Source organism: Xyrauchen texanus, chromosome 4, assembly GCF_025860055.1.
Source record: "Xyrauchen texanus isolate HMW12.3.18 chromosome 4, RBS_HiC_50CHRs, whole genome shotgun sequence".
NCBI classification, from domain to species: domain Eukaryota; kingdom Metazoa; phylum Chordata; class Actinopteri; order Cypriniformes; family Catostomidae; genus Xyrauchen; species Xyrauchen texanus.
In genome coordinates, this window is record NC_068279.1 from 44,243,933 (window position 1) to 44,255,064 (window position 11,132).

The 11,132-nt window shown below is 36.3% G+C and overlaps 1 protein-coding gene across 1 annotated transcript in view; it reads left to right on the forward strand.

The window, feature by feature from the left end:
* The window catches only part of LOC127643241 (serine/threonine-protein kinase SIK2-like), a 43,628-nt gene extending 33,243 nt beyond the window's left edge, over positions 1–10,385 (forward strand). The window contains exons 11-15 of the mRNA XM_052125901.1: positions 1,244–1,507; positions 4,208–4,359; positions 4,452–4,571; positions 4,774–4,868; positions 6,635–10,385. Coding sequence (XP_051981861.1) covers positions 1,244–1,507; positions 4,208–4,359; positions 4,452–4,571; positions 4,774–4,868; positions 6,635–7,079 — 1,076 coding nt within the window. The 3' untranslated portion in view covers positions 7,080–10,385. The remainder of the gene's footprint in view (positions 1–1,243; positions 1,508–4,207; positions 4,360–4,451; positions 4,572–4,773; positions 4,869–6,634) is intronic.
* The last annotated feature ends 747 nt before the right edge of the window (positions 10,386–11,132 follow it).

Sequence of the window (11,132 nt, forward strand, 5' to 3'; positions counted from 1 at the left end):
ACATTTTTTAATTATTTAGTGTAAATGTATTATGCTTTGAGTCATATTACCCTGGAATTAGTAAAAAATGCTAGTTACCCAAGATGCAATGAGAAAGCTGCTGAGAGAGTGAAAATATGTTTGGCATCTTATCTTTTCTGACTTTTGTATTTTAGCACTCTCTCCTTTTTCCCTCTTGTGGAAAGTTGTGATTATTTTTACTGTTGGAGCAAATGGGAACACAAAAATACTATTTGCTGTGGTCTCAGTCACCACTATAGAAGTTTTACCCTGTAATAGTTTACTTCTAGGTCCAAAACCTGGAAATGTGAAATACAGAAGCAGTGATTCAAAGTGCTTTACATAATAATAGAAAAATAAAGACATAAAAGACCATTTTTAAATGATTTGAAAAGAAAGTTAATGAGCCTCATTCATGAAAAACAAGCAGAACAAATTTTTATGTAAATCGTTCGTAAAGCTGGTCTGACGTACATTTTTGGATTCATGAAAGTTTTCGTATTTTCAAAACGTTAGTTGGTAAGTACTATTTTTGCATCTGCTCCCGACCATGTGTAAATCGTGTATAAGACATCCGAATGTGTTGTGTTCTTACAGACAAACTGCCATGACCCCATTTTGATAGAAGTGAAATTTAATATGTAATTAAACATTTTACTAATGATTAAATAAATTGGTTTTTTTTTTCAAATTATAAATTTTTTCCCAACACTGCTTATAATTTTCCCAGCAATTTTTTATGTTTTTCTTGATATCATTTCTCTGGTGTTTTTCCATTCACCACCATTGTTTGCTCCCGCTGATGGTCACAAATATTGTGGCTGCAAGGAAAAGTGTCATCACTGAAACTTTTGGGAAGCTCCATTTTCTGTGTAAATTCCTAAATTTTTTCTGATATTTACAAAATTTTCATGAATGAGGTCCAATGAAAATATGTCATTTAAAAATCATTATAAATAAAAATAAATAATTATAAAATTATTAATATTAAAATTATTAGCATTTACAATTGTATTATAAATACAAGATAATACATAGTTTATAAGATTAATAAATTAAATAATTAAATGAATGCAGTGCAATGAGTAAAGGAAAGTGTAACACAGTGTTTAGCACACAGTCCTATAACTTCCCATTCGCACGTTTTATTAAACTGTTTATTTTGGACCCTGGCTAAAATACTGTTATATCCACTTGAGTTAAGTACACTTAAGTTCGACTAAAAACAACCCTCTCGCCACAGGTCTCAACCCATCTCTTTGCAGTATGGACTCGGAGTACAGCATGGATTTAACTCAGAGTGACTTCAGCATGCCTGAGGAGAATCCAGCTCTTAAAGATGTGTTAAATACTGCACCTGCCAGCACCCAAGCACCGGTCCTCCTCGGCATGAAGCCCCTGAATCCCACCCTGCAGCCGCTCAACCCAGAGGGACAGGACGCTCATAATCACTCACTAGTCAGTTTCAGAGAGGGACGGCGGGCTTCAGACACATCGCTTACACAAGGTCGAGCTAAACTGTCATTTTTATTTGTTCTTTGGCAGATTCCCTATCACCTTTCTCTCAACCTCTGGATCCAAGTGCAGTCACACTAGATTTTAAGCATGCAAAAGTTCTTTAAACAGAAGGATATGATGTCATTTCCTGGGGTTTCTAATCTGCAAACTAGGCGAATGATAACTTTATAACCAAACATTCTAAATGTTTAAATAAAGCAATAAGCCACAAGAGACTGAGAATTATGGTGATTTTAAAACAAGCGAGAGTTCTGAGGAACAACTCGAAGTTTAAATGACTGTTATGCAGGGCCTCAAGCTGCTTTTTGCTTTTATATATTGGTGGCAACGGCAATATAAGACAGCAGCATTCAATTAAAAGTTACATTTATTAATAATTGGGAAGGATTGTTCTAACAAGTAATGTAGTTCATTATTCTAACTGTAGGCTGTTTACACTCGCCAAACATTGTTGCAACTTGGCACATTAATAAAGATAGTTTGGTCACAAAACACGGCTCATCCCATCTGAATTCAGTATCAATTTTGTAATAAAACATCTATTATAGTTTCTCAATTGTAAACCATGCAGCTTCTGTTCTATATTGATGCTTGTTTTCCTTCAAGCTTGCATGATATAATTCAGGATGATGCGAAACAGAGTTTCAAAATGTGAGTTTCCTCCAGTGGCGGGCCGTGCATTTACAGTCTAGGCCTTCAGTGTGATTCATGCCATTAAGAAAACACAGTTTCACACTGAATAAGACATCCTATGACTTTGGGCATCACACATTATGTCGCAGCTAATTAGTAATACCAACTGACATTTTTAAAACATCCACACATGAAAGCCAGAACTTGAAACAACACTTATTGCTCAAGCAAGACTCATTTTAACTGCAGTATGACTGTTTTGTGAAATGAATTTCTCCCGAACAGACATTCAAAAATCATAATTTTTCATTTGAATCTAATAAGGAGGTCTATAATACCTGGATAATCTAATAATATTCGCGATTTAAATGTTGCTTGCAATAAATGTTGTTTTGGCAGGGTAAAGGGTTATGCTACGTTCCATTTAAGTTGGATGTGGGATATTCCTACTTGATATCTCAGAACATAAAAGGCATTTCATTCCCTGATATTCGGAACTGCAACACTCCCGTTAGTTTAGCAGGAGTTTGACTCTCATTAGAGATGTCTCCTAGCAACCCAACTGATAAACAGTGCTGCAGCGCTAGCATTTGTGCTTCAGGTGTACGATTATCAAAAGAGATTATAATGTTTTATACACCTGTTTCGCCGGCGTTTGGTAAACAAGCTTTAATATAATTGTTATCGATATTATTAATAAAGTGAATGTTTATCACTTACTTTGTATATCTCAACATGTTTGTGTGACATCATGCCCCTGCATCTTAGAATTTCTGCACGAGCCGACAAGTTGTAATTCTGACTTCAAGATGCATTCCAGTGCACTTTTCCTAGTAGGAAGTTGTAAAATCCGACTTTCCGAGTTGAATGGAATGCAGCACTACTTTTCAAAACATAATCTGACACTGAATGCTCCAGCAGCCTAATTTACACTTAGAAAACTCCTGATGTTGCTATAACAATGCAAAAAGCACTTACCAATTTACTTGAAGTGAAAATCAGCCCTCCTTTCCTGTTTAATAAATTAAGCAATCACACAGTCATGAAGAACATCTCGTGATTTTTAAATCCATAAAGGATCTCTTTCTCAGTGATGTGGCAGTGACAGCCGACTCGTCAGCAAGATCTTGTGCTTTTCGCTGTTGAATTATGTATGTCACTTAAAGCATGTTTGCGTCACTCAAGGCCAGCTAGAAGTCCTCAACCTGGACATATCCTAAAGATCACACCAACCAAGAACAAATAAATCAATCTGATTGGCTGATGAATCTGACAATCTAATTTTAGTTGCCCATTCATTTGCACTGTTGAGGGATTCTGGTGGTGTGGAGCTCAGGCTCACACACTGCTTCGGCTAACGAGCTCGGCTTTGGGCATGTGATTTGTGAAACAAATCTGTAGGCATCTGTTTGCATGTCTTAAAGGGATGGTTCTCCCAAAAATGAAAATAATCTCATCATTTACTCACCCTCATGCCATCCCAGATGTGTATGACTTTCTTTCTTCTGCCGAACACAAATGTAGAGTATTAGAAGAATATCTCAGCTCTGTCGGTCCATTCAATGCACGTTAATGGTGGCCAGAACTTTGGCAGCAAAAAAGTAATCCATGTCTTCTGAAGCGATATGATAGGTGTGGGTGAGAAACAGAACAATATTTAAGTCTGTTTCACTATAAATCTCCACTTTCCTGAACCTACAGATCTGAAATATTCTTCTAAAAATCTTCATATGTGTTCAGCAGAAGAAAGAAATCCATGCACATTTGGGATGGCATGAGGGTGAGTAAAATATGAAAAAACTAAATATTTGGGGTGAACTGTTCCTTTAATAAATATTTTAGTAAATAACTTGGTACTGCACAAAATAGCTCTCATTGTGATATCTGACCCTCTATGAATAATGATCACGTTTTAAACCTGAAAACAATTTCAGAAATGTACTTCTATACTAATATTAGCAATAGTCCAATCTATGAATCAGACGACCTCTGCAGCAGCCACAGAAATAACTCCAGTTTATCTGTCTCTGAAGTTTTTGCAACTGTGATTTTATAGGTTTAGTAGCATTCAGGCAGCACCTCCAGAACCTGGCCAGGACACATGGCTTCCTGGAGCTGAACAAAGCCCAGATAGTGTTAGAAAATTTTGGAGGAGATGCCAACCCCGGCATCAACCCCCAGGAGCCTCAACATCCACTCACACACCAGGTCAGATAATCATTTGTACAGTGTAGTTTTCAGTTTGATTGTCACATGAATAAGCTGTCAGAATATAAAACCAAGTTCTTTAATAATTTCAGGGAGATGGTCACCTGTGTCCAAGTGGAAAAGATATGACAGTATTCACTGGTAAAATGCACCCTTATCTGCTGTCTAGGAGACAGAGTTTGGAGACACAGTACCTCGCTCAGCGACTACAGGTTTGATAAAACTGAGTATTACTTTATTGTTGTACACCATAATGTGTAAATGTTATATATATATATATCATAAATATTGAGCACTCAAGATTGTTGCTGCTAAATGTACTAAATTGTAGTCACTAAAATGAAGTTTAAATGTAAATTGGATGAGAATGTCATATACTGTACAGTAATAGTAATTTACTATGGCTTTTTTCAGAGGGCCAGTCAGTTGGCGTGTGGTCCTGGAAGTGGTCAGATGTTTTTTAAAGAGGCTGCACCACGCACTTTGGAGCAACAACTACAAGAGCACAGGTCAGGGACAACCACCTTTTTCATTTTCTTAAAGGGATAGTTCACAAAAATAAATTGGATATCATCTTACACAAAAAGGGTTAGCTAGCAAAATGTCTGAATCTAAGCACTGATTACCATTGTCCCATGTCTGCCAAACATGTTGATTGGTCCATGTCATCTGCAGAATGAAACTGAACTTTTGATCAGAAGTTTGGAGTGAATAAATGTGAATGCTTAAGAAAGCTATAGGATGCTCCCTTGCTGCCTAATTAGTAGATGGCTTAACCTCCAGTGTGTGACTGCACTGGTCTCAGAACAGTTTGAAAGGCAACTTATTTTCATCCTAATTTCATATAAAGCCTCTGAAAACAACATTTTCAGCTTTTCTATGGATCCATTGATTCTCAATGTGATAATGAACAGTGGATATAAGATTTCTATGGTTAATTCATCCTATAGTCCTCGTCGGAGGTCGTTGTGTTTAACAGTGTGATTAGCCACTGGCTGGTAAACTTTTAGATTTCACTCACCAGTTATTGAGTAGTTTAATGGTGAAAATGTTATTAGCACTGTGATCCTTTCACTGTGTGTTGAGAATAAAAGTCTGTTTAACTCATTCTGTGTCCAAAGACAAGATCCACGCAGTCCATTTTTCATTAAAAAATGTCTTTTTACAGAACATTTTGGGTTTTCACAGACAGTTTTTGATTAAAAACAACAACAAAACATTTCATTCTAATCATACATAGCACAGATGCATTATAGAGAGTAAGCACGTCCTCTCTCTTTAATATCTGCACACTGGCTGATGCTGGTAGTCTTAAAGAGACAGTATCGATCAATTTAAATACTTGTTAATAGAAAAAATGATGCATGTAAACAATAAACCTGTTTGTGCCATTTCCATTTCAAGCGATTTGGAACATTTTCAAAAGCAAAACTTTTACCAATATGATGAAAAAACTAATGCAAAAAGATTGTACAATTAATACTTAAGAATTGTTACCTAGAGGGGTTACCTAGAAGGTTAGAAGGTCCTTTTAACAGATTTAGCTGAGAGATTTAGCTTTCATATGTAAGCACAATGGACATTGTAAACGTAATACTGTTTACCTTTATGATTGATATCGAAACGAGTTTGTGAATCAGAATCAAATTGAGTCTGGAAATCCATTTCAATACCCAGCCCTATACATGTCACACTAGAATTGAATTGGAAACTTTTGATCAGGAATTTATTTTTGATTATTTATTTATTTATTTGGTACTTTTTAAATGCCTGTTATGTATAGATTTTCATATTTAAGCCTTATCCCAGAACTAGACTTTTAAAAATCTATTATAAAAATACTAATTAATGCATGTTTATCTATGATCATCTAAACACAGAGTGGAATAAACAAACCATTTCAATATTAATTATGTGAAAATTACTTATATATATATATATATATATATATATATATTTTTTTTCCAAAATTACAATTGTCAGTTACCTACCACAGTTTTGCTGTCATTTCTACCACACAACATTCTCTTAAAAACAATGCAGAATTTAAGATGTGCTGAAAATGACACTGTGGTAGGTAAAATTACAAAAATGACTCTTGAATCTCCTGTGATGCAACAAATTTAAAAAAACATTTGAAAGTGTAAAAATTATTTTAATCAGACTTTACTTTCTGGAAATCAACAATGCTAAAAGTGCTCAAAGTTGAATAAACACTCTTTAATGTTTGATCTTCTATGTTATAACACATGCATACTTGTAATCCTGTGGGCAGACTACAGCAGAAACGGCTCTATCTTCAGAAACAGTCTCAGGTACAAGCCTACTTCCATCAGATGCAGCTGACAAAAGATGCTTTCCCCAACTCTCAGGACTGCCGAGACCCCCAGCACATCAGTAGCCCACTCTCCAGCCCTCCCTTCAAACAGACCCAAACCCTAATCCCTTTCCTCGAGCCCGGCACCTCATCTCAACCGTGTGGTCCCAAGTCAGCCCTCTATCCAGACTTGCCTCCACCACCTGCACCCTCAGACAGCCACACAAACTACACGCCATCCCTCCCTACAGAACCTCTCTACGCTTGGAGTCCTGCCCAGCCACCTGTCCTGCCGGGCAAAGCCGAGAGCCCTTCAGCCCAGTCCGCACCCGAGGTCCCCTTCCTGGACTGTGAGATGATGGAGACTGCAGAGGCCCCACAAGGCTGTGTACTTGTAAACTAAATGTGCACTGGAGGATGAAATGGACCACTCTGAGGCTGGCTCTCAGGCATGATTCATTTGAAGGAAGTTGGGGTGGAGTGGGAACACCCTCAGGGATGAACAAGATGGTATGGTTTATGTCACCGTATAAACCTACAGACACTACCATCTCATTTACTTGATCCTGTGGTAGAACCAGCCTGATGTCATGAAAATTACATGACTGTGGCAACATTTTTGCAAAACGATATAAGGTGGTTTCTTGCACACATCGCAGCAGTTCCGAGGTGAAATGTCCACTGCGTGGTGCTAAAAGAGGTACATTTTCTCCCAAATAGATGAGGATTTTAAGGTTAATGCTTTATTGAGTTTTGAATAAACAAAACCTACCACCCTTCCTTAAACCTAACCGATAGTGTCAAGAAAATCAAATGTTGAATGATCGATTAAATTTTTAAGGATAATGAGTGTTAAATCAACAGAACCTACGACCCTACCCTAAACCAAAACCTAAACAGTAGTGCCATAAAAACCAAATGCGAGATGAAAAAAACAATTGAGGAAGCAACCATGTCATTTTGTGGTGCTTTTAATGACACTTTAGACTCACGTGTCAATCTGAGTTCTCTTCAGGTCCTTTGCATCGCAAGTGCAACAAACTAGCCATAAATAAACAAAACATTGGCGAGTAATTTACGCATAAAACGGAGCTTAACGAATACTTCCGCCACTTCGTATTTCCCAGATTTATTAGTAAAACATGTGTATGTTAGTGAATTCCAAACGTTCATAAAGAGCACTTGCATTCACAATTATCATAATCTATGCCCATGAAAACACCATATAAGGAAGGCTTCAGACTCAGGAAGCTTTTAACATCTACTGTATGTGAACAGTAATAAAAATGTTGTTGTTTTTTTATGGATCGCATTCACATTGTAAACTATTGATTCAGCAAACACTCAAAAGTTCTAAAAAGAACTGACTTTCAGTCATCACATGCTTTTGCTGTCATCAGAGGTTCGTTTGTGAATTAAACAGTCAATAACAATTGTTTGACATGAAGCTTTAGTGTAAAAAATGTATGGTGACCACCATTACCTTCTCTGGTTCAGTTGAGTGTATCATTGGGGAAATACAGTACTGTAACTGTGATATAACCTTGCAACAGGTAAAATTATCAAATAAATTCATAGAAGGCCCGAAAAAGAATGAAACATTGGTTTGCTAGCATATTACAGATTTGCAAGCTATATGACAGTGTGCAGGCGGTTTCTTCCAGAAAATCAAACACAAACTGCATCTTTCCATGAATGTTTCACCCCATGCCAAGTGCTTCTGCTGAAAAAACAATAAGCAGAGTTGGGGAAAAACTATACTTTGAAAAATAAATGCAATCAGCAAAGAAACATTTCTAAATTAAAGCTTTTTTTATTATTATTATTGTTAATTTATTTTTTAAGGTTAATTTCACTCATTTTTTTCAGTACTTATTGTAATATATATTTCTTCAATCATGGCAGTTTCTCTGAAAGAACACAACACGTCGGGAGGTGGTGTACATTTTGTTCGTACTAACTAACGTTTTGGAAATGCATAAACTTTCATGAATCCCACAATTTACGTCAGACTGGCTTTATAAACGATTACAGAAAAATTTGTTCTGCTCGAAATTCATGAATGAGGCTTATTGAACGCAAACGTTCAAGTTTATTGCCTTACAAGTCATGCAATATAGTGCAAGAGTTTAACTGTCGTAAGGTAGCGTTGTGTGTGGAACAGGGAAACAAGTATGCGCTTATGAACTGAAAATCTGCCGTTTTACTCGGAATTTGTGTGAAACTGAATAAAAGTTGTTGTTGTAGCGCCTCTAGTGTTCATTTCACCAGTACACTGCTGCGAAACATACAAGCCACGTAAAAAATATTTTGCAAAAATGTAAGTATAGTTGCGTAGAACATTACAGACCTTTTACAAAGATGTATGTGAGATGTGATAGTGTCCTAAAAATGTGTTCAGTAAGCACAGATAAATAGTGCAGCTACCATAGAGTTTTTGATCCGAATTAAAGCAATATTTATTTTTTCAAAGAGTTTCAGTGTTTTATGAATAGTTTATGGTTTCATCCTTAAATGATCAGTAGCTACCCACATTTTTGTTATTAGTATTGTGTCACTTTACATAATGGATAATTAACAGAATACTTAACAGAATAACATCAGCATGAAATGGCATTCTTAACCATTTTACTTTACAAGTGAAACAGGGCGGGGCTTCATTTTATCCATCAGGAATTAATTGGATTGTAAAAAGTGGGAATTCCTTTTCAGACTGGAGCTTGACGTCAATGTGAATTTGCTAGAAGAATGCCTAAAAAGCTATTTGGCTATTGGTTAACATAATCCAATATCCTGTCCTACTGTAGGTGACATCAGAAGAAAGGAAAGTAGTTTTAGAAGCAGAGCAATTTATTACAGTTTCCTGAAAGATTACGAAGACTCTTTGAATTTACATGCGCTGATGAATCCTGCACAGTAAGACATGTATGATGCAAGTAAAAAGGGTTGATATTGATCTCATGTTGATTTTAAAATGACACTACCTGGCACTACTAATTTTCAAAGTGGGGTGGGGTAGTAAAGTGCAAGGTTACAGTACGTGGTTTTCTGCTAATATGTTTGACACTTTAAACCTTCAGACTTGAGTTAATGGATTTAGCCAATCAGAATCCAGTTAAACAATATAGAATACAGTGATGGAGCAACATTGTAGCTTGATCAAACAAAACTGCTTAATCTGCACTACAACTCGAACTGGAGTTCAACAGAATGGTTTAAAAATATTCAGTGTTGTGCCTTTTGATTCTTGTTGTTCCTTTGGAGAATGTCGGTTTTAGATTTAATTCTTCAAGTAAAGCTTCCTGTTTGGAATTGCAGTGTAAAGCACCCTCTTTTGAACCAAAGTCTCCATTTAGGTTCTATTTTGAAGTCCACTACGTGGATTGTTTTAGAACCATCCAGCTACATCATATTTAGTTGTCATGGTCAAACAGTATTTGCCATCCAAAAGTATAGCAATATCTAGAATAACAGGTCCTTTGTTAAAAATGGGTGTAGTGAATGTGGTCATTTTTTGCCTTCAAGGAAAAATCTTATTGTGACTATTTAAAATTCTTTGCCAAGTCATTCTTATACATTTAGAAGTGAAAGTTGTTATAACGTAGTTGTTTTTCAGTGCAAAATGTTTTCCAACATGTAATCACAATATCAATTTTGTATAATCAGTTGAAAACGCAGAGTTCCTTGAATAAAAGGGAAATAAAGCTCACGCTCCTTGAGTGAAATGTTTTGCAAGAGTCCATTCATTTAACACACTGCATAAAGCTTTGAGCTTGCATCGCACAACTTTGGTACTTCAGACCATGCTTAGAAAAATATAAAGGCCATGAATTGGTTAAAAACTAAAATTGCATTTACCCTGATGCACTTACAATGGAAGTGTACGGAGAAAGCGTTCAGGGGCGTTTAAAAGCAGAAATGTGCGTTATTAGAGCTGTAGAGTCCTGAATCATCCACTGGGCAGTGGATGAACATCTAACGAGTTCTTTATAGTTACATCATATCTCTTCTAGGCTCCTTGCACATATCATGCAAATGTTACTGGCTTTGCATAGTCATGACAGGAGTTGAAAGATTGAATAAAGCTCTGGACAAAAGGAAGAGATTTTCTCAGAATATTCTCATGTTAACATGTTTACTATTTAAGTCTTGTGGCTTAACCTTCAAAGCAGTGTGTATTTTAATGTATATTTTGGCGCAATGCTTTGCCTCTTAGACTTCCATTGCAAGTGCATTATTGTACAGGCATTTTGAGTCTAATTTATTCTCTGTGGTTATCGACAATGTGCTACAGATGCTGTTGACAGAGCTTAACTTGCATTGAATCCTGAACATTCCTTTAAAGCAATGCTTCTCAAATGGTGGGTTGCGACCTAAAAAATAGTTTCAGTTCAGTTCTGCCAAGGTTGATAACTATGAACAAAAACAATGCAAGGTTGCATTGACAGACATTCTG